This window comes from Phoxinus phoxinus (genome assembly GCF_949152265.1).
Source record: "Phoxinus phoxinus genome assembly, chromosome: 20".
Lineage (NCBI taxonomy): Eukaryota > Metazoa > Chordata > Actinopteri > Cypriniformes > Leuciscidae > Phoxinus > Phoxinus phoxinus.
Window position 1 is genome coordinate 7,254,089 of NC_136895.1, and position 24,761 is coordinate 7,278,849.

Below are 24,761 nucleotides of genomic sequence, written 5' to 3' on the forward strand. Positions count from 1 at the left end.
GCAAAGTGTTAAAGCAAAAAGGCCTTTAAATTAACAAATAAAGACCAGTATTGGACCTCATTTGTAAAATGAGCCGAATAAATTTCAGTTATACGTTTTGTAAAAGCATTCACGCAAATTGACGCATTAAGTAAGAGAACAAGAAGCTTCGGAGTAAATTGCTCATAAAACCAAAATCATTTTGGAAGAATTGGTTCCTAATTACAGATCAAAATTAATTTCATGTCTGAATTTTTCTAACAAGCAATTTATATAAATTCATAGTATATATAACGCAAGACAGACTTAACGTATACAAGCAGAAAAAAATTCCGGCAAAAATATTTTGGGGGAAACCAAAAACAACTTCCTCGGGAATGGATTTGTGAATGAGCAGGAGGGAAAAAACTGTCTAAATTGCTCGCAAAATTAAAACGGTCAATAGAGGAATGATTTAATGCGTGAGCAAATTGAACTTGTGTAAATCGTTCATAAAACCAAAAGAATTTAGTAAGGGATTAAAACGAAAGAGCAAAACAAGGAATTTACAGAACCAAAAAATAATAATGTAAGCAAGAAAAGTGGAAAAGTGGATAAAATATTTTGCCAAACCAAAACAACTTCCGCAAAAATGGTTTCTGGCTAAAATTTTCGCAAAACTCAAATTTATGCAGAAATGGTTTTACAAACAAACAGAACAATTTCTGTCTAAATTGCTCGCAAAACTAAGTTCTTGTGCAAAATTCTGCAAAAAATCTTTCTTGTATAAATAGTTCAATACAGCAATTTGCGCTTCAATCGTTTACTACACAAAAATTGGTTTCACTTTTATTTGGTCCATTGTCGTATTCAAATGAATGTTTACGATAACACAGAAACTCATTCTGCTGGCATTTCACGCATGAGGCCTATTGTCTTAGTAGCTTTGATCTTCAACACAGTAAGTTTGAACCTGACACTTCTAGAAACCTCTCGGGAAACAAAGGTTGTGCAAGAGTTCAGCTGCCCTTCTCCGTCTCTCGTCGTTACAAACCAACGGCCATTAATGAGGCACGCGACAGGATACATGAATAAATATAACCAACAAAACGCGGACACATAAAAAAACAAAACATAAAAGTTTACGACTCAGGACTCGACACCATGTTGATTAAAACAAATGTGATTTTAAAGGACGGAGGCAACAGAAGCAAACAAAAAACATGGTAAAAAGCAGTAGTTTTCTGTCCGAAGGCAGCAGTCCTTAAAAGCTGAAACGCATTATTTGCACATAAACTCTTTGTAGCTTTAATTATCAACAATGTCAGCAGGAGTTTTAGAGCAGCTTATTTGGGACGGGAATCAAGAAAAGTTTCTCTGAATATCAGTCTCTACATTCACTGTTCCGTTGTGCTCTCGTGAGATCTTACTGGTATTATCATGTGCTAAGACCCGCTCGCCTCGCCCTCATCTCCGTCCTCCTGCTCCTCCATGTTCTTGCGGGCCATCCGCTCTCTCCTCTCGGCAAGTCTCAGACAGCGAGGACACTCCTTCCCAGCCTTAAAGCAAGTCTTATGATAACACGCACGACAATCTGCAAAACAAACACACACCAACCGTTACAACCAACCCTGGCAAAGGGGAAAAAACACATTAAATACCTGTAGAGTGCAAGATAGAAAGATGAACAGACAACCCAAAAGAAAACATTTTAGCCTAGTTTAATAAATGCATAAATATATATTTTTTTATAGATGCATAAATAAATGCATAGAAATGCAGAAAGAAATAGACGCATACATGCATAAATAAATAAATAAATAAATAAATAAAACTAAATGAATAAATGCATTTATAAAAATATAAATAAAAATGTATAAATAATTAAATGCATATATAGATGCATAAATAAAAAACGTGTACATGCATATGCAAATAATTAAATGCATACATTAGTAAATATAAATTTGTATAAATAAATAAATGCACAAATACAATTATGTGTACATGTATAAATAAATGTATTTATAAATATAAATAAAATGTAAATAAATAAATGCATATATAAATGTGTAAATAAAAACATGCATCAATTAATAAATATAAATACAATTGAACAAATAAATGCATAATGGATAATTAAATGACATGCATAAATTAATAAATATAATTTTGTATTAATAAATGCATTTAAAAATACTTAAATATAAATATGTACACATGCATGAATAATTTTTTTTTTTTTTATAAATCCACATATATATATAAAACATGCATAAATTAATAAATATAAATAAAAAACAAGTAAAAATGAATTAATATAAATAAAATTGAATAAATAAATGCATATTTAAATACATAATGCATAACTAAAATTGCATAAATGAATAAATATAAATACAATTTTATAAATAAATGCTTATTATTGCATAAAAATAAAATAAATAAATAAATAAATACACACACACACACACACACATATATATATACATATATCTATAAATGCTCACCATCACAACGCAGGCACTTGTTGAGCTCGTAGGGGAAGATAATGTCTTTGTCATTTCCACAGAACTCGCAGATGAAGCCCTTGGCCTGGCAGAGCTGTGGGAAAATGACAAGAGACGAATAACGAATCAAGGCGATGAAATATCAATTCCCCGTTTCAGACTCTGAATAATAGATCAAAAGTTTTCTCTCACCACACAGTCCGTGACGTGGCCGGAGCCGAGGCGGAGCAGATCCCGCAGCTTCGGGGCCAGACAGCCGCTGCGTACATCGCTGAGGTCGTTCAGAGAAAACAGGTGAAAGTCTTCCGTCAGATGTCCAGGAAGTGCGTCGAACTGATCCAGCACGCTGTCGACAGAGAGGACACTTGTAATGCAGTGTTCATGGTGTTTCAAACTAAAACAATGCAGTGAAAACACTTACTCTTTAGCCAAACGGCAAGTTTTTAAGAGATTCTTCATGTGGTTTAACTGTTCCCTCAATGCCTGTAATAGACCGAGTACAAATACAAATCACAAATAAAAAGTCCATACAAAACATTTGATATTATTACACTGTAATAAGGACGCCTTGGTAAGATATGTTCGAGTGACGTACGCGCACTGACTCCAGGGCTTTGACCTTCTTGTAAAGGCCGCTGTTGATGTCGTTCGGGTTGAAGAGCGGGTCTCCTGAGATCTTGGCCAGCAAGTCTCGGGAAAAGTTGCTGACGTAGCTTTTGCTGAAGTCCCACTTCCTAAGGACCTTTCCGGGCACCACGGCCTGTGCGTTCTCGTGACAGCACTGGCAAAAGTACCGTCCCACGTACTCGCAGTACCTCACCCTCTTTATATAGTCTATTACAAAGAGAAAGCACTCAAGTCAACCCACATGTTGAAGTAAAGCAGGTTATCTGTGCCGGGCGTACGCGCTCTGTACCTGGATCGATGCGAATGCCACAGCCAGCGCAGCGGTAGTTCTGCTTCGCCACCACCACTTTCCTCCTGAACGGATCAACGGAGAGATATAAGAGATACAGAGTCATGTACTACAGAGAATGAATGGTGATGGTCTTACTTTGGAGGAGGGTGAATGTTGAAGATGATCTGTGGTCTAGGAGGAGCCCACTCCAAGTTTCCTCGGACTCGGATGCGTAACTTGTAAATGTCTGCGTGTTCGCCGTCATCCGGTGAGATGGGAAGAGAATCTGGCATTGGGAGAAGCTGTAAAACAGAGGAAAAAAAACATTTAATTCAAATTTTAAGGCAAGATTTTAAGCTATTTTGCTTCCACAACATGTCTTCTTTCAGTCTAGTGGAAAGAAAACATACAAAATGCACACTAGAGTGTTTGTTTGGTTCAACTTTATATATATATATATATATGCACAGTGCTTAGCATAAGTGTACACCCATGCTAAAGTTGACTAAAAATAGGAATAAAAAAATCTTCTTTTGGAAATTGATTTTAATGCCTTAATTAAAAAAAATTAGGAAACCTCCAACCTTTAAAGGAACACTCCGACTTTTTGGGACTTTAGCCTATTCAACTTATCCCCCAGAGTTAGATAAGTCCATACATACCTTTTTCATCTCCGTGCGTGCTATAAGTCTGTTTGACGCACCCATCGCTAGCCTAGCTTAGCACAAAGACTGGATGTAAATGGTTGCAGCTAGCATACTAATCCAAATAAGTGACAAAATAACGCAAACATTTTCCTATTTACATGTTGTGACTTGTATAGTCACAGAGTGTACAAAAAACTAAGTCACATGAGACACAGACATATTTTAACCGTATAAATACTGGGAACTATATTCTCTGAAGGCGAAGCACTGCTACTTGGGCGGAGTGATAACCGCAGCACCTGAGACGCGCCGTGGTGAGGAGCAAGAGAGTTCGTTCAGAGCGCGTCTCAGGTGCGCTGCGGTTATCACTCCGCCCTATATTCAGGGGATATAGTTCCCAGTATTTATACGGTTAAAATATGTCTGTGTCTCTTGTGACTTTGTTTTTTGTACACTCTGTGACTATACAAATCACAACATGTAAATAGGAAAATGTTTGCGTTATTTTGTCACTTATTTGGATTAGTATGCTAGCTGCAACCATTTACATCCAGTCTTTGTGCTAAGCTAGGCTAGCGATGGGTGCGTTAAACAGACTTATAGCACGCACGGAGATGAAAAAGGTATGTATGGACTTATCTAACTCTGGGGGATAATGTGAATAGGCTAAAGTCCCAAAAAGTCGGAGTGTTCCTTTAAGGACACCAATTTTCTTTATTTGTGAATTATTTGTGAATTTCGGTGACACCATCTCGCAATTCTGTCTTTTTTTTCCCTCAGAATTGTGAGATATAAACTCAGAGTTGCAAGTTATAAAGCCCCAATATTTAAACTCGCAATTGCAAGCAAAAAAAAAGACAGAATTGTGAGATGAAAAAGTTACCTTTTTTTTTTTTTTTTTCAGTGGCGGAAACAAGCTTCCATAGTCTTGCCTTGATAGCATGATAAATGATTAAATAAACCATTATTTTCTAATATTATCAGCACTGGCCATTAAGTCAAGAAGAGGTGCAATAGCGCCCCCTGCCGTATAACAGTGAAAACTCGGAAAATTTCATCAAGGCTTTCTCAGTTGACCACTAGTCCAGAAAAACACTTCACACAAGGAAGCGTAAATGTGTATGTTTGCACTGAGTCTGTTTCAGGCCTAAGGATGTAAACACAGGTACTTTTTGAGGGGCGTCGTGCTCAGGAACCAGCCAGTCGAGCTCGGAGGCGGCGGGAAGCTGCATGCCCTCGAACTGCCTGAGGAGACCCATCGCCACGGACTCGGCGGAGTTGGACTGCAGCATGGACGGAGAGCTGTGGCAAAGACAAAGAAACAGAAAATGTCAAACTTCACGAGCACAAAAACATCAGAGTCACGGAGAGATTTGAGAAGTGCTTACATGGAGTCTGAGCTGAGGAAGGATCTGCTGCTGGACACACAGCGTTTGATGTCTGCATCTGAGAACAATGAGAACAAACACTCAATGGCTCCTCCAATCAGAGCTGTGCGCCAACACACCCGCCATAATTTGACAGTTTAGTGTTATTTTTATATTACTAAGATGCGATTAATTCTTAGTGTCACGAAAATATTTAGAGAACTTTAAGTAAATATTGTGCAAATGTTTAACACACAATAAATGTAATTTTAAAAGATTTTGAATATATAAGAGGCCAGACAAAAAAAAACTATATAAATTCTGAGTATACAGTAAATTTACAGGTGAAACAGGTGAGATATTTCAAGACTTTATTTCTTATAATTTTGATGATTATGATTTACAGATTATGAAAACCCCAAAGTTTGAATATTGTGAAAAGGTTTTCATAAACTGTAAGCCATAATCATCACAATTATAACAAATAAAGGCTTGAAATATCTCACTTTGCATTTAATGAGTCTATATAATATATTAGTTTCACCTTTTAAGTTGAATTACTGAAATAAATGAACTTTTGCACCATATTCTTCAAGTTTTTCGAGTTTAACCAGTATATACTGTATATAATAATAATTATAAGTATAATGTATTTTTCATTAGACTTATTAATAGACCTGTGTAATTATATATATAAATTATGTTAAGTTATATAGGCCTAGATGTTGAGTTTTATAAACATAAAATGTCTATGTATATATACACACAGGTATTATATTATATAAAATAGACTTTATATATATATATATATATAGCTATAATTAAATGTTAAGTTTTATAAACACAATTGTCTATATGTATATATATATATATATACATACACACACACAAATATATTATATAGTATAATTATATAATAATAATAATAATAATAGTTGTTACATTTTAAAACACATGTTATATATATATATATATATAATGTATATTATATAAAAAAAATATATAACTAGTTGCAAAGGATTGATCAGTTTTCATTTTCCAAATGTCTCGTGTCCTAAAATTACAAACATAACAAAATGGTCTCAATCCCAATAACCATAAAGACAGAGAGCTGATTCATTTCATTGGCTATGAATAAAAGCTTTAAGATAAAAAAACTACAGATTTAATGATTAATATTAACAAAAAGTGATTCGGCCACATTAATACATCCATTCTTATCATCTTATCATTCTGCAGCTAGCAGTGCTAAAGGTTGCAGGTTTATATGTTAGTGCCATAAATAACAGACAGCAAGCGGCGACGTGGCAAACAAAGGGCGGACGCGTCATGCATGAAGACACACGGGACGGGATGAGGGAGATGAACAAGCAAAGCCAAGGAAAAAGCAGGAACAGCGACTGCTAAAACTCCTCTGAGCCCGTAGTCTATCGTTTATCAAGCAGCGAAAGCTGAGCCTGAACACACGGCCCCGTCTGCCTCTGGTACCTGAGAAGAGGGACGCGAGCGACAGGGACAGGCCGCTCTGAGACACCGCCAGCAGGGACTGACCATCACTGCCATCTGAGAGACACAGACCAGAGACAACATCTAAACTACACACATTTACCGTCTTAGGAAACGTCCTGGTCACGGCTCATCAGTGCAGAGGCTGCTTTAGTCAAAATATATTTATATAATGTCTTTTGCTCACCATGGCTGTGTTTGTTTGATCAAAAATACTGGAAAAAAAACATTTAAATTGTAATAATATTTCATAATATTAAAGAAATGTTGTCTATGCCAATATGTTGTAAAATATAATGTATTCCTGTGATCAAAGCTGAATTTTCAGCATCATTACTCCAGTCTTCAGTGTCACATGATCCTTCAGAACTCATTCTGATTTCACGTTGACTTGCGCACTTAAATATAATAACACCTGTGATTACTATTCTGCTCTTTCCTGCAAAAACACACAAACCAAATCAAGAAAAACGGGATTCAAAGCTACAAATTAGGAATTAAAAAATGAGCATAATCAGTGAGAAATTGGTCATGAGGCCAACACACTTCTCATCACATGACATTATGAGCAATGAAGGCAATCGTGAGGATGATTATACGATCAGAAGCGGGAATGAAGGCGTCGCATTGAGAGATCTAGAAGAGCTGCTACCTCTGAGCTCGATGTCCTCCACGTCTCTATCCGAGCCGGAGTCGGACGGGTGAAAGGAGTCCTGGGAGCTCCTCTGTGAGCCCCCGCTGTCAACAGATGGGACCTCTGTGGGGGATACAAGAGGAGCATATTAGGGCTTTTCACACCGGGTTATCATCATTCTAGCGTGGTTTGATGCATATCAATACTGAGATATCTCAAATGCTCCAAATAAATACACGTTTCCAGCAGCTTTTTCTTGCTCTCTCATCTCTCGGACAGCGAGTTACACATGAACCCGCCTCCCCTCACTCACTCGTTTTATTTACTCCGGATGAATACTGTTGGTGTTGCAGAGCTTAAATTTCGGCGAGGGATTGCACGTATTGTACATATTTTGACGACTTTCAGCATATTTTGAGCTCAAACCCAAAGTGCGCACACATAAAGCCGCCTCTCAGCACTAAATTGAGACGAACCAGACGTGCCATTACATCATATGTGCCGAGGAGCGTTCAGTTACTGACCAGATCAGACACAGGCACATCGACATTATTGATTGCACTATTGATTATTTATTGATTCATCTTCGCTATTGGACTGATGATTGCATGTCACCAACATTGCTGCGTTTGTTGTTTAGGATGTTTAGGATGTTTGGTGTGGTTTTTTATTTACTGTTATCTGTGCTAAATGTTCAATGTGGCTCCCTTAAGTGCAAAACAAATTCCCCTCGGGGCAATAAAGTTTTCATTCATCTGTGCGTCAGGTCTTAAAGTGACAGCAACCTAATATTCCTTCTGCAAAATTATGAGATAATATAAAAAAATATCTATATGGTTTTATCCCCATGGTATCGATGTCAAAATCGTGGCCAGTGAAAATGCTGGGTGGCTAATAACTTTGGAAAACCACTAGCCACAGTGGCTGGCACTGATTTCCTGTTTACATTTGATTTCTGCTTTTTTATCCTAAAAGCCCAGAATTTGATGAATGAACTGGTGTGACATCACTGTGAATAAAATCAGGCCAAAATGAAATTAGTTTGTATTTCATTTTGAGAGTTTGAAATGTCTCTCTACCTCTGAACAACTCTGAACTGCCATTGGTCTGTGGTAGTGATGTGGTAATGATGTGATAGGTGGGTGTGGCTCTGAGGCTCCGGTTCATTTCTTCAGTTCATCGAGGTCAGACACGAGTAAAAACATGAACGCACTGGGGAGAATATACTTACAGTAGAATTTGAAGTTGTAACTAATTGAAGGAGACTTTTCATGTTTAATACTGTTGCTTTAAAGAAATCAGTAGTATAAAGTGTAGGGCTGGGGGAATTAACGCGTTCATCTTTGCGATTAATTTGAGATGTTTAATGTATTAGCATTGACCCTTCGCAGGGAGCTTGATTGACAGGTGATCTGACCAATCATACTTCGCCATCCGCCATTTTGTCCGACAAAGCCGTCAGGAGAGTTAGTAGATTAACATGGGAGGATTTGAACTTGAGAAGCGGAGTGTACCGCCTTTCCGCGGTTAAAACAACATTCCTTCTGATGTTCATTCATGTTTATTTGATGCTATACATGAACTAGAAGGAAGAGATGATCGGTTCACGAGCGGCTTTAACTGAGGCGACACAGCGATCTGTCAGACACATTAAAGAGCCACAAAACGCTATTTATTGTTTACATTTCTTTAAAAAAAACAGACCAAATTTGAAAGGTGAGACTTTGTTTCATATCAAAAGTAACCGAAAAGTAACCTGGTCTGTGTCTGTCAGCGTGTTGTCAGTCTCCTCTCTGCTCCGCGATGTGTTTTTCACTGCGTGAGAACATGGTGTGGCGTGAGAGCGGCGTAGCTTGTCGGACACAGCGACAGTAACTAAAGGGGGCGGGTCTTTGTGAACGGTTAATTGACGTTTTAATGGCTTCCTGTTGCGGCTGCTATTGCAAGTGTGCCGAACCAAGTCACCCGGTCATGATGGAGAAGGACAAGGATGGAGTTTTAGGAGGAATGTTTGCATTTAAAAAGTTGCCTGATGGCGCGTTTGACAAAACAAAGATGCTGTGTACAATTAGCAAAAGCTGAATTCAAATAGCATAGAAGTTGGATGCACCGAATTTTCGGCCACCGAAAATTATCGCCCAAAAAATGCAATTTTCGGTTTTTGGCTGAAAGAGAAAAAAGACCGAAAACATAAGCCGAAAATATGCTGGCCCTCCCCTCCGTGGCGATCAGGTTTCACGAGCGGGTCTTTTCCGCTCCGTGTGTGCGCCGCGCTCTCCATAACCGTGTGTGCGTGTGTGTGTGCGTGTGTGTGTGTGTGTGTGTGTGTGTGTGGGTGTGGGTGTATGGGTGCGCTGCGCTCTCTGATGTTCCGCTCCGTGTTTGCACTGCGCGTTCTGCTCTGTCGTTCACGGCCCAAACGCTCCAATCATGTTCCGATCACGCACTGGAAAAGCAAAGTCCGCTCAAATAACGTGAAATTTCTCAGTAGTAGACTTCTGTTTGCAATAGCCCTACTGAGCTGGTATAGCCATGCTGGGCAACAATGGTAAAATGACCTGCTCTGATCACATGCTCTGGTGATCACATGCTCTTTGTAGGACTATACTTTATTTTGATAATTAGTAAAAAAAATAATCTGTTAAATCTGAGTATGTTGCATAGAACTGAATGAAGAATAATATATTGATGTTTAATATTATTTGAATATAGGGCTATTTCCGGTTCCTTTTTTTCTGTGTTGTTTAATTTAATTAGGCGATTCTACTTTTAAATATTGATGAAGCTTGGGGGAAATGCGATTAATTAGTTAATTTTTTTTAATCAATTCCCAGCCCTAATAAAGTGCTATATAAACGTGACGTGACTTGAGAATTGCAGAGCTGGTGCAAACATCCACATCGCTATGATCAGGTGCTTTATTAACTGCCGTCTTCTCACCGCTGTCAGTTTTGTTGTGCGTTTATTTTGTTAATGAGAGAAAAGAGTGAAGCACATATTTACATATTCATCTAAACGTGACGGCGTTGTGATGTTCACTAACAGTATATCTCTGCAAAGGTATTTCCAACTTCATTTGAACACTGAGCGAAGAACAAAAAAAGTACTTGGCCGTGAGTATATCGGGGCCTCAAACATCTCATCTTACGATTATTAGAGGAAAGCGTTGGCTTCAGCCGCGTTCGGCGTATCTGCATTCTGCGCAGGCGGATTTTCTGCTTGAGCTGCTGGATTTCCGAGTCGCTGTCGCCCTCTTCCTCAGCCTCCTCTGCCCGCCTCCGCATGTTACACTTCATCAGCTCGATGGCCGCTATCAGGGACTCCGAGATGCTGAAGTGGGCGTTTTCCTGCAGTGAGGGGATAGGAATGAGAGTTATGAAAAACACATAAGATAAGAAAGAGGAATGCTGAGCGCAGTGAGGAGTTTGTGCTCACCTTTTCCAGGTCAGCACAGCTGCCGAAGTCCTGCTCGGAGAGGTAGCTGATCAGACTCTGACCCTCGGACGGTCTGCGGAACAACCCGTCCGGGACGCTGTTGTACTGGCTGCCGTCTGCAAGTACGCATGAAGACAACATGCTTGTTTTAAATATTATATAAGGATGTCCGTGATAAAGAAAAGGAAACTCTAACTGTCACCCCCATATATATATATATATATATATATATATATAACAAAATAATTAAGACTCAAAAATTGCTAGAAAATCAAACCCATATGTCTAACCAAGTTGTGTTTCTAAGTTGAAGTATCTTGAAAATTGAGATCGCTAAAAGGTTTTAAAGTACCGTATCCATGACCACGCAATGTCCAATTTCAAAACACTTTTCACAGGAGGAATGTTGAGCGTTTAAGCTTTCGGATGATACCTAATTTATGATCACTAAAATATGAAATACGGAAAAAAGGCAATTAAAAAAAAAAAAACATGCTTAAATGTACTCTTTGTATTCATGCTGGTTTCATATGGTTTAGAAAATCTTATACTAATTTCAAGAAAAAAATCAATTTAATGACTAAAAACATCATGTATCCATCAAGGAAAAAGTAATACAAAAAAAATATTACACCTTGAATACATGCGAGTGTAGTACATTTTGCTCATCATTTAAAATATTTTTTTTAATGTACTTTAAGTAAAACGTTTTGGGAGTCGCACCACATGACATTTTACAACCAAAACTAAAAGGTAAAATTATCTGATATTTTAAGAATGTTTTTGCATGTTTCAGCATTTTTTTGGTTGTACCACATGACTTTGATTAGATGGAGAAAACATGTTTAAATATTAATGAGCAGAAAAGCAGTTGATAAAATGTTTAAAAAAGAATAATTAAAGTTCATCCCTACTTTTTTTTTCAAATTACTTTTTTTCCTCATTATGATATCAGGACACGTTGTACCACATGACATTTTACAATCTGGACTAATCTAGCCATCAGGAAAAAAAGTCAGATTATCAGATTTTTTATCTGCATGTTTCAGCATGTTGATTGTACCACTTGCTTTTTGCACCACATAACTGACATATTCTTCTTTTTTTTTCATTCTTCATTAAAATATCAGGACAGTTGTAGTAACACATGGCATTTTACAACCCGAACTAATCTTGCTGCCATAAAAAGGTCAAATTATGAGATATTTTTTAACCCTCTGGTACTGTTCGTGCGACACTCAAATATGACATAATACTTTTCTTCTTTTTTTCAATGAAATTAATGTACTATATTTTAGTTCAATATAATATTATTTCATATTATTTACTTAATATTTTGTATTTTTAGGGGATTTTATGGTACTAAATTATATTTATGCAGTATAATCCATTTGAAAATGAAATTTCTTTTTAAAGACGACACTTGGCAGATTATTGTGAAGTGAAAAATACTTTAAAAAGTGAACTTGAATAAGATTATTATGAAAATTTACAAAAATTAAATGTTCTACTTTTATATGCAATATATATTTTCCAAAATACTTTTTACTCTAAAACTGTGAGAAAATAAAAGCCATAAATCTAAACAAGCTGTGTTCCAAATATGAGGTTGATGTCTCAAGAAATGAGCTTTCAGTAAGATTTTGTTTGGCCGCAGGACCAAATGTTTCCACTAGATTAATTATCGCCTCCCATTCATTTCCAATGCAGGACCATTTTAAATTTTCTAATCATGTCCATGATTTTTTTGTGTGTGTTCACACAGCAAGTGCCAAAACCTTTACCAAGTATTGTAGCATCCCGATGAAAAATTCGAAAAGAATTGTATTCTAAAAGAATTCAAATTCTTAAAGAAAAAGTCTAAAAGTAAAAAATAATAAATAAATGTAAAAAAATTTGGACAAAAATTCCACCAGAGCTAAGCATATTTCAGCATGTTGGTTGTACCGCATTACTTTTTTGGTCGCACAACATGACTTTGATTAGATGGACAAAAGTTTTTAAATATTAATTTCAAATTTATATAATTTCAAATTTGACTCTTTCTTCATTATATAAGGACAGTTGTACCACCCTGACATTTTGTACTTTTTGTTCCCAAAAAATAACTAAATCAATTTAAATTTACAAACTGAATAGATTAATAGATAGAGAGCATCACGTCATTGACCCATGAAACTCACTGGACTCCATGTAAAGTGAACTGTGGGAGCTGCTGTCGCTGCTCTGGGGCGAGAAAGGACCGCAACTCTTCGAACATGGTGTAGCCGCAACAGATTCTGGGAAAAATGCAGAAAAACATGACACCAATTATGAACAAATATGTTATATAAGGAAGCTAAGCTTGCTGGTTGCAGGATCTGATCCATGATGATAAACAAACACCAATGATAATGTAGAACTACACAACAAATAGTGCTTGAATGTTTCTAATTAATAACAGAATGAAAAAAAAAAAAAAAAAAAAAAAAAAAAAAAAAAGACTTAAGAAAACTTCCCAGGCACAACGGTGTATTTTACTACATTGAATTAAGAACAAACAGAAACGGCACAGGACAGGACTGCTGTGTCACAGCTTTAAAACGATGCTGAAGGCTGAAATAAAGAGAATAAAAATAAAAAGCAGCAAAAGTGAATCATGCAAGGGTGGCAGAAATGGAGGGGTGGACAAGATGCAGCACCACAGCACTGCGAACCTGCGGCAGGGTCCTCGATAATAATGGTGATTTTCCTGTGACCCCCTCCTTTACACACAGAGGAGAGAAAGAGAGAGAGAAGAGAGTTGAAGCAGAGAATACAACAGATCGTAGCCAGGCTTGGAGATCCATTTAGTGTGATTGTTTTTGTGTCTTTGCATGCAGTGTTGGGGAAGCCATTTTGAAATTTAAATTCAAGCTAATTATCATTTCAAATAGATAGTTTAAACTGAGTGAATAAGAAATCACGACCCTTTTAACTTTCATAGCGTCACGTACAGTATAAACACGTAAACGCAAAACTGACAAAACTTAAGAGTGGGATTTGATTTTATACATCAGGAGCTTAATTATTGAAGCATGAGGAATTACAGAGATTTTTACATTTTTGCACTTCTTTTCATTTCAATGAAATGTTGCAAAAATGTATTTGATTTATTCTTATTTTATAATATTAAGAAAGTGAATATGAGAAATTTTGACATTGGCTTTAGGTTATAATAAAACTACCTCTTTGGTTGCAAAATAACTAGCCACACTAACACACTTCTAACAAGCTGAATTACTATATTGACACTAATAAACATGGGCAACATTTAACATACCAGCAGAACAATGTGAATAATATTTATCTGACAAAAAACAATGGCATTCTTAAAGATTGGCAGCATTAAACCAGAACATACAGCAAATAAAGTAGAGACAACATCCCAATTCAAATAAAATAATTAAATACACATGAAATCAGAAGAAACTAAATATTTCTATTGATATAATTCAACAAAATAAGACATTACAGGTGAAACTCGAAAAATTTGAATATCGTACAAAAGTTGATTTCAGTATTTCAATTTAAAAGGTGAAACTAATATATTATATAGACTCATTACATGCAAAGTGAGATATTTCAAGCCTTTATTTGTTATAATTGTGATGATTATGATGAAAACCGCAAATTCAAAATTAGAATATTGTGAAAAGGTTTTCATAAGCTGTAAGCCATAATCATCAAAATTATAACAAATAAAGGCTTGAAATATCTCACTTTGCATGTAATGAGTCTATATAATATATTAGTTTCACCTTTTAAGGTGAATTGCTAATGAACTTTTGCACCATATTCAAATTTTTCGAGTTTCACCTGTAAATGTCAAGCATAGTGATAACACAAAATAGTAATTATTTACTAATTAATTGAAATTAATTATCTGAATGAACCTTCACACCGGTACTAGGAAGAAGACATTTTAATGTGTTTAATAACTGTTGTCTCGCTCAAACATAAAACCTCATCAATTATGATGCCCTTATCGATAACTATAATGATAACTATATTGGCGTCCACACCGACGGACGATAAAGCTTTGTTTGTTATAAGTGTACGCTACAATTCATCACTTTCATGCTAAACCTCTTTAAAGTACAGGTGGATTCTGATTGGCTGTCAAGGTTTTTACCGTTCACCAGCTGGAAAAAAGCAATTTTTGTTCTGAAAGCAATTCCAACCACATTGTTCCTTTGTATCATTACAGTTGAGGGTTAGACATCGCTATTATCATAGAATTTGAACGATTATTAAAACTTTATGGTTATCGTTATTGCCATAGTCGTCGTTCTTGATGTGAACGGACTTTTTACGCTAATAAATGTTGTTTTATTAGTAGTTGCGACTTATAGTTAGTTTTGGACAAGGCCTGTGTCCTCGAGAACCCAATGAATGCAACTGTTTGTACGCACCAGTTTTCAGTTTCTGGTTGACGCCGGTGTCGGACATCGACCGCATGTGTCCCCTCGAGCTCCGCCCTGTGGCTCGCGGCGGCTCTGAGAACGAGCTGCGGCGCGGAGGGGGCGGGGCCACGGGAGTGTGGGCGTCGACCTGAGTGCCCATGTGTTCGTTGCTCTGCGTGGAGCTCGACGAGTCGCGCCGCTTGTGCTTCCCCAGATTACCAATAGCCAGATATTCAGGCCCGTCGTCCAGATCCGCTTCCACACAATCCCGGGGGGTCTCGGGCGGAGCGGGTTCGGTAAAGGAGATCTGGGGGATTCCTGCGTCCTGATGTGCTGTCCCGCACACCCATGGGGCACCCGGAGCACTGCCGGACGGAGCAACATCTTCAACACAAACAAAGAGATTAACTGTGATTTTGAGGAACGGTCAAATGCGCTCACCGCAAGCATTGCTAACAGCCCACCTTCCATCGCCAAACAACGGACTGTTTTCTGTCCGGGACATTTTTCAGCGTAAACAAGGCAAGCATTTAGTGTGGTAATGGAGGCACAGAGCGGCCTGTTGTTCTGGCTGTGAATCTGCTGACCTGAGCTGGTCCTGGAGAGGGGGGTGATGGGAATCTCTGCGAGGCAGCTCTGGGACGAGGCGAGTCTTCGGGGTTGAGGCGCGTCCGCTGGCCTCCAGCTTCCAACGGCCCCGGGCAGCAAACACAGACTCTGGCTCTTCAGCAAACACAACGGAGGAGACTCTTTCAAATGTGAAAGCTTGAAAAACACAAGAGACGGAAGACATTGACATATATGATGACCGTAGAAATGCATGGCTACGTTTGAATGGCCGACAATTAAGAAAGATGGTGCTGTTATGGTATCTACCAGCAGGGGCTAAAAGGGCAATGCTAACAAGCCAAACTAGTTAACTAGCTAGCTACATATAACCATGTTTAAAGTTTAACTAACTTAAACTAAGATGTTGTGGTTATGGTATTTACCAGCAGGGGGTAAAAGTGCTATGCTAACCATGACCCCTTGAACAACTGGATGTTTTCATCTAGCTAGCTAGCTATTAACTTGTCGACAGTTTAACAAACATAAATTTTGAAAAACATAAAATGCCAGCTGCAGCTTGATGACGCCAGCGTACCGCGGTTCGGATACAAATAATATAATGTGGACACAGTCCATCAGGGGGAGGGGGGAGCAATCGAACTCGGGTTCGGAACAGGCAATCGAACCGAGTGTGAAAGCGTTTCTTTACAAAGTGGCATTGCCAATTACTGGCCACATAAAGGTCCAGTTTTTACATTTACATCTTTTTTTATCAAAAATTAAACATACATTGTTAAATCACTCACAATAAACTCTTTAACATATAGATATACAACTATCTTTATATGTCGCATTACACCAAATAATATGTTCAAAATATGACCTGAAAATCCTCAGAGTAGTTCTCAATAAACATGAAATGCAATAAACGCACGTTGTTGGTATACCAAAAGATTTCTGTCTGAAGAATTTTCTTTTTCTCCAAATGACTTAATTTCTTATTGGACACATCAACTGTCTCTGGTAGGAAGGATGTTTCTTTGGACAAATCAATGAAAAGAGGAATGTGTGCCAGACATTCAAATCAGTGACATTATAAGCAGGTTTGTGAGATTATGGACCATTTCCTATAAAACAAACACAAACACTGACTGTTGCTAGTCCTACAAATACACAAAATATTATGGTATAAAGACTTCTGTGAAACTCATATCATTAAACCTTTCTCAGCTTATTACAAAAGCTGTATATGGACTTCGGCCTCTATGAATCCAACTAGTGGATGAAATCCAAAACCATTGTTTGTTTGCTCAAGCAAAGTTATATTTTACACTGCAGAGTCTCAGGTTTGTCAGTGCAAAAAAGGTGTCCTGAACTCTCAATCGTTGCTGTATTACAGCCAACATGCGTTTAACATCTAATTAAACATTTAATCACACTGCTTTTCTTCAAGTCTGAAGTCAATTGTTTACAAGTTGAGTCAGTATTGATTTGTGACTTCGCAAATCGAGTTATGATCTCAGACACGAGTTTCCATCCCTGGTAGGAAAATGTGTTCAATAAATGTATCTTCTTTGTTATGCTTAATTACATCATCTAGATTCAGTGGTTCCCAAACTGAGGCACGCACACAAGATGCTGAGTTTTGCCCTTCATTTAATTCTACCCCGTCTTAAAATAACCTGAGCATGTATTTCTAACAGGCATATAAACTACATACTACATATACTACTATAGTAATAAGAGTACATTATGCATAATTACAACTAATCCTAAACCAAACCCTAACTGTAACTCTATAGTAAGTACATGTAGTTAATTAATATCACTCAGTCAGTACTTTTTTAAATAATTATAAAATAAAGTGTAACTAAAATGCACCTAAATATCAAATATTGGGGCAAATATTGTCCCCTGTTGTATCATTGTATCCCTTAAAACTCATCTTTATTCACCAAATATTACACATTTAAACGTTTTTCCTTGAAAACTCAAATCTTCACGCCTTAGAAATAGTTTGAATGTAACTCTACACCCTTCCCTCATTTAGTATACACGGTTCTATGAATATGCAAATTAGCCCCGCCTCCACTCACTCAGCTCAGAGATCCACTCGTTGATCTGATTGGTAACAAGGTAGTTTGTGACGTCAGAAACACCAGCGATTTCAAACCGCGTTTTTGAGACTGTCTTTGGTTCACTGCAGTTTTAAGGAGTGTAAATACTCAGCAATGGTGTTGAATTGTGAATTTACACATGGTTTGTCTTAAAGCAGATTAAAAAACACCACATAGGCGTATAAACCACTGCTCTAGATGCACATGCCTTTGAACAGAAGAATATAAAAACTAAAAGTAAGATGTCTGACCCTGACGGTGTCTATGAGAGCCAGCAGCCGAGGGTTGTTCTGCTCCACCGCCTCCAGGCACTGGAACATGGCAGACACGTGCGGTTCACTCAACAGGAAGGCCACATCTACAGAAGATGACAGTCATCAATGCTATCATCAGAACCAAACCACACAAGTGTGAATGATGTTTGGTAGATGCTGCTGAGATACCGTTGTAGTATTTCTGTGTGTTTGCCTTGTGTTGCAGCAGTGGTTTGAGCTGGGCAGATAAGATGTGGCCTTGGAGACTGTGTAAAAGCCAACGCTCAGCTTTATAACCCTCGCCGAAGCTCTGAGCGCCAGTGCTCAGCACCGGCTCCAACTGACTGAACTGCACAGGAACAGAGTCAGGCGTCAGTGAAGATGTCAAACACTACCTTTATGTTGGAAACATCCACTGGATTGACGAATACCTGTTCTACGTGACGGGCGAGATGAGGGCAGAGATACCGCACACACCACACGAAACGCCAGTAGTCTTTCTGTTTATAGTAAAGCTGCAAAACAAAATAATCAAGTTAGATCTTGCACCACAGTGTAATGATTCATTCAGAGTCATTCACTTTGACTCTGTCAAAAAACATTATTTGGACATTTTTGTTCATTTAAGTCAAAGCTGCTATAAATGAAAACCTTTATAAAGACGAAAAACTGACATTAAAATAAAAAACAATGTACCGTATTTTCTGGACTAGAAGTCACTTTTTTTCATACAGTAGTTTGGCTGGGCCTGCGACTTATAGTCAGGTGCGACTTATATCAAATTAATTCATACTGACTGAGATGAACCGAGAGAAAACATTACCGTCTACAGCCGCGAGAGGGCGCTCTAGTTAGCGGAGTTGTTCAGAGGCGACACCCAGGAAGAACTCAATGGATTCAGTGTTGAGGAATGAGATCGCGGGAGCTTGGTGAACTTGCTTACCGGTAACTTGTTGGACTCGCTGGCTTATGTTAATTTAGTCTATTCAGCCTCTCAGGTATATGTTCTTTATGCTGTTGTGTAGCTGAATAACTGTTAATGTGTTACGTTAAAGTACCGGACACCTATTCAGCCTGTTGTGCTGTGTGCTAATGTGGAGCTGAATAACTTGCCTTTCCAGATTAAATGTCTGGTCTTGGATTTTGTGAAATAAATTTCGAAATAAATGCGACTTCTAGTCCAGTGCGACTTCGGAGTCTGCGAGTCTGGAAAATACGGGTAATTTTAAAAAAAAGCAATGAAAACTAGTTATAAGAACTAAGTTATACAGAAAATGATTTTTAGTTAATTTAGTTTGTTTTAAGAGTTTTGATTGTCTGTAAAACAACCAAAGACAGAAGTAAAAAAATAATATATATATATAGCCTATATATTATATATATATATATATATATGGAATAAAAGACTATCGCAAATGTCATGACGACTTCCAATAAAAAAACTATTCATGGATGAATCATTCACAATAAGTTCAATAACATGCATTTTGAAAAAAAAGATTTATATTTCACGCCAACTTTAAGTAAATAAAAACTATTCGAGATTTTCAAAGCTATAATGACCCTGATGGAGGTTTCAGGTTGTTTATAAACTAATAGAATCTTCTTCCTGGTTGGAAAAGTCACAGAGGCCAATTCTTATCTCCTGACAAAAATGTAAGAAACATTCTTCCTCGTTTGATCAGCCAGAGGTTTTTTGTGTGTAATAGTTCCTGGTAAACGTTTTTAATGTTTAAAACGTTCCTTGTTTAGGGCATATTCCTGGGTTTACGCGGGACTTTCATGAAAAACAGAGACATTTCTATCTTGTTTTTACCACACCTGTTCTTGTTTGAGGCCATGGCCCAGGATGTTGTTCATGTCCTTGTGCAGGCGCTGAAGACCCCCGTAGCGGGACCACACATTAGGGTTGTTGGTCGACAGCAGCCCTTCAACAGTCGTCTTTAGACTCGACAGGAGTTTCCAGTGTTCCCATCTGAAACCACACATGTGTGTAAATTGCTACTACATATTTATAAATGCATAGCGTGCCTCACACTGCAATACTATTGTTACAAGAGTGTTTCTCCTCTGGTGAAAAATAAGTGCACTTTATGTATTGAACAAATGCAGGAACTTGCATTTGTTAACGTTTTAAAGTACAACATCATTGATAATCTAGTAAATTTATTAGTGATTTTTTTTGCTGATTTTATGAAATCATTGTAAAAACCTGCTTAACAGAGTGGACAAGCTGATAACAGGGTGGACGAAATGATAACAGGGTGGACGAAATGATAAAAGGGTGGACGAAATGATAACAGGGTGGACGAAATGGACGAAATGATAACAGGGTGGACGAAATGATAAAAGGGTGGACGAAATGATAACAGGGTGGACGAAATGATAACAGGGTGGACGAAATGATAAAAGGGTGGACGAAATGATAACAGGGTGGACGAAATGGACGAAATGATAACAGGGTGGACAAAATGATACCAGGGTGGACAAAATGATAACAGTATGGGGGGGAAATTATAATAGGGTGGACAAAATGATAACAGGGTGGGGGGAAATTATAACAGGGTGGACAAAATGATAACAGTGTGGGGGGAAAATTATAATAGGGTGGACAAAATGATAACAGGGTGGGGGGAAATTATAACAGGGTGGACAAAATGATAACAGGGTGGGGAAAATGAAAACAGGGTGGACAAAATGATAACAGTGTGGGGGGAAATTATAACAGGGTGGACAAAATGATAACAGGGTGGACAAAATGATAACAGTGTGGGGGGAAATTATAACTGGGTGGACAAAATTATAACAGTGTGGGGGGAAATTATAACAGGGTGAACAAAATGATAACAGGGTGGACAAAATGATAACAGTGTGGGGGGAAATGATAACAGGGTGGACAAAATGATAACAGGGTGGACAAAATGATAACTGGGTGGACAAAATGATAACAGTGTGGGGGGAATTATAACAGGGTGGACAAAATGATAAGAGGGTGGACAAAATGATAAGAGGGTGGACAAAATGATAAGAGGGTGGACAAAATGATAAGAGGGTGGACAAAATGATAACAGGGTGGACAAAATGATAACAGGGTGGACAAAATGATAACAGGGTGGGGGGAAATGATAACAGGGTGGGGGGAAATGATAACAGGGTGGGGGGAAATGATAACAGGGTGGGGGGAAATGATAACAGGGTGGGGGAAAATGATAACAGGGTGGGGGGAAATGATAACAGGGTGGGGGGAAATGATAACAGGGTGGGGGGAAATGATAACAGGGTGGGGGGAAATGATAACAGGGTGGGGGGAAATGATAACAGGGTGGGGGGAAATGATAACAGGGTGGACGGAAATGATAACAGGGTGGGGGGAAATGATAACAGGGTGGGGGGAAATGATAACAGGGTGGGGGGAAATGATAACAGGGTGGGGGGAAATGATAACAGGGTGGGGGGAAATGATAACAGGGTGGGGGGAAATGATAACAGGGTGGGGGGAAATGATAACAGGGTGGGGGGAAATGATAACAGGGTGGGGGGAAATGATAACAGGGTGGGGGGAAATGATAACAGGGTGGGGGGAAATGATAACAGGGTGGGGGGAAATGATAACAGGGTGGGGGGAAATGATAACAGGGTGGGGGGAAATGATAACAGGGTGGGGGGAAATGATAATTGGGTGGACAAAATGATAACAGAGATTCACGATGCATCGATTTATTGTCCCAGCCCTATAACAGAGTGGACGAAATTATAACAGGGTGGACAAGTGGTATAAAGATTGGAAGGATTTGATCATTTCCTATCGCTCACGTACAACCAGTTACAATTTCCCTTTATTTTGAACTGGATTTAGATGGAAATTACATTAACCGTGTTTGCATTTTAACGCATAATTGTATTTTTAGGACTTGCATTTTTATGGGCTGAAATTCAACATGGTTGTATATTTAGGCTAAGCTGTGAATATTTCAATTCCAAACATTTCACAGACATTTTCATTATTAAAAATGAAGGGACTGTCTCTAAAGCTACAAACTGATGTGAATCGTTGAATTTTCTGTCGAATTTGAACAACTTTTTGACTTTTCGAATTTGTGGAAGCGAAATAAAATGGACTGAAAATTGCCTGTTGAAAATTATAGGGTGTGTTTTTAAAAAGAATGAAAATTTTGGAAGTGAAATCTGAATATGGATGATTGAATTTTTAATAATGATTAAATGTGTGTGAAATGTTTTGAATTGAAATATTCACAGCTTAAATATACAACCATGTTCATGCAAGCAAGGTTAATGCAATGCATGTTTTTCAAGTTGTGCAATTCAACAAAAGATCTTTTGTTTCAAAAACATTTGCCATTATTTTACTTCCATGGGAAACGATTATGTAAAACATTGACAAAGAAATTTAAATGCACTTCTTCAACTTTAACATAAATTACTTTTACAATCACCATGTTCACTCAGTGTCCTCTCTGTTGGCTCTTCTGATAAAACAGGGTGGATATTCTGACATGAAATCAGCCAATGAGCAAATACAAGCTAACATAGAAAGTTTATTAAAATATTATTAAATAATATTATATTAAAAATATGATTTTCAACTAACTTTTTTCATATTTCCCTTAACAGGGTGGACGTGCTAAGGTTGACCACATCAAATTAAAAAAGATAAAATTGGCAAAATATAATTTTAACTATGACACATTTTCATTTTATTGCAATAAACCTGCAATTACGTTTTGCATTCAGTTCGCACTTAAGTATATTCTTTTTTTTAAAATACATTATTTCCATAAGTACTCTTGAAGTGTACTTGTTTTTTTTAAATGTTACATCAGGTGATTATGAGCCAAAATAACAAGAGTTTCTGTTATGTAATTTTATGAGTGTGAGTTTTTGGAGGCTCGTCGTCGGAGAAATAACTTTGCAAAAATAACAGCATAAAATGACATTTCGCGGATACGTCTGCTATTTAACAGCTAATTGTGAGCGAGTCACAAGACTGTTGTTGTCATATGTTGTTTTTAAGTCTGCTGGATGAAACCTGCTAGAACATACGATGCTGAATCGCACTATGAAGAGGGTCTGCCTCATTAATATTAATTAAGTCACACTCCAACTCTTGCGGGAGCGTCTCCCATTGGTTGATTCTGCAGAACTGACTGCCGCCACTTACTAATATCCACAGTTCAGCCAATCAGATGATAGCATTGATGAAAAACGTCTCGTGACCTAATTAATATTCAAAAAGAACGTCTATTCCATAGTAGGATTTACAACCTCACTAGCCGGCTAGCTCACATGAAAGCTGCAATCGATAGCTTTCTCAAGATTGTTATTTCACAAATATCAGTTAAATGTTCTTATATATATACATAAACGGGAGTAAGAGGTGCTTAAACTCCTTAGTTGAGCACAATCATCTCCAAAACTAAAGCTGTGGGTCTAGCTGTCAAACCCAGGACTACTGTAAATATCAACCGTTTTTATTTACCTGCGCTCTCCATCTTCCGCCTCCACGGATATGTCCATCTCCACCCCAGGAAACGGCTTTGATTTGGAGTTTAGGTCAGATTTAAGCAGAGAAAGTCTCCGGACAGGTAGTAGGTGTTCCCACTGAGCGTCCCGCACCATAACAAGATAGGCGGATGTGACGTCAGAGATGAGACCGGATAAGCATTCTTGAAATAGCGGAAACATTATCATCTTTTCAAAATAAAAGCGAAACGGAGGATTTTATGGATTAAAAGCATATGCACTATCTTCTTGGTACACTTGAATGTCTATGTAAAATAACCCTTCGTGGTTCAGCTTATCGCAGAAGTAGTTTGATAAGCTTTTGAATATAATATATAACCTTATATAATATATGACAAATAATATTTGAGAAATGACCCATGAGTAATCTCAGTAAATGTAAACACCAGCAAAAATGTTTACTAACAATTGAAAATAACTAAACAACTGAAATTCTGAATATGACTAATAAATATGACTGAATATGAATATAAATAAACGGAACCAGTGAAATTTCCATCTAAACGAATACAATATTAATCTATGTGGAAGCCATATTTTATCTCCAGTAAAGAGAAACCAAGAAATAAAATAAACTTTAAAAACGAAATTGAAACATTTTTTCAACTTTTTACTTTGTTGTTAATTTTTCAAACTTGTTGTTCAAACACATATTTGATACGGCCTCATGTTGACCACACGGTGGCGCTGTTCAACAATATTTTCTAAATGGTGTGTTAGGCGTGTGTATGTCGGTAACTTCAGGACTCTGACACTGAACTGCTACAGGAGGTATTCCAGGAGTCATGTCAAGCTGACACATGAAAATCAAGACATTTTAAGGCTCTTTGCATTGACAGTTAGAGCCAAGGGCGGGATATTTCCATTTCGCTTCTGAAGGTCAAATTTATGTTAGGATTGTGCAAGCTATGCAACCAGTCA

The 24,761-nt window shown here is 37.6% G+C and overlaps 1 protein-coding gene across 2 annotated transcripts; it reads right to left on the reverse strand.

Annotated features, from left to right (window-relative positions):
• Positions 1–783: 783 nt before the first annotated feature.
• On the reverse strand, positions 784–23,956 carry rubcn (rubicon autophagy regulator). 2 transcript variants are annotated; one of them, XM_079593198.1, is made up of 21 exons: positions 23,797–23,956; positions 20,121–20,274; positions 18,731–18,814; positions 18,489–18,648; positions 18,297–18,403; positions 15,967–16,144; positions 15,389–15,763; positions 13,139–13,234; positions 10,956–11,071; positions 10,669–10,867; positions 7,539–7,643; positions 6,869–6,943; positions 5,402–5,459; positions 5,183–5,315; positions 3,523–3,668; positions 3,385–3,449; positions 3,064–3,302; positions 2,890–2,951; positions 2,661–2,814; positions 2,469–2,562; positions 1,256–1,552 (listed from the first exon to the last, which is right to left on the reverse strand). In XM_079593198.1, the coding sequence occupies exons 1-21, from the start codon at positions 23,934–23,936 to the stop codon at positions 1,404–1,406; spliced, it is 2,889 nt and encodes a 962-aa protein (XP_079449324.1). In that variant the 5' UTR covers positions 23,937–23,956; the 3' UTR covers positions 1,256–1,403. The 2 variants fall into 2 exon arrangements, with proteins under 2 accessions (XP_079449325.1, XP_079449324.1); XM_079593199.1 differs by lacking the exon at positions 6,869–6,943 and having other exon boundaries at positions 784–1,552.
• Between the last annotated feature and the right edge of the window lie 805 nt (positions 23,957–24,761).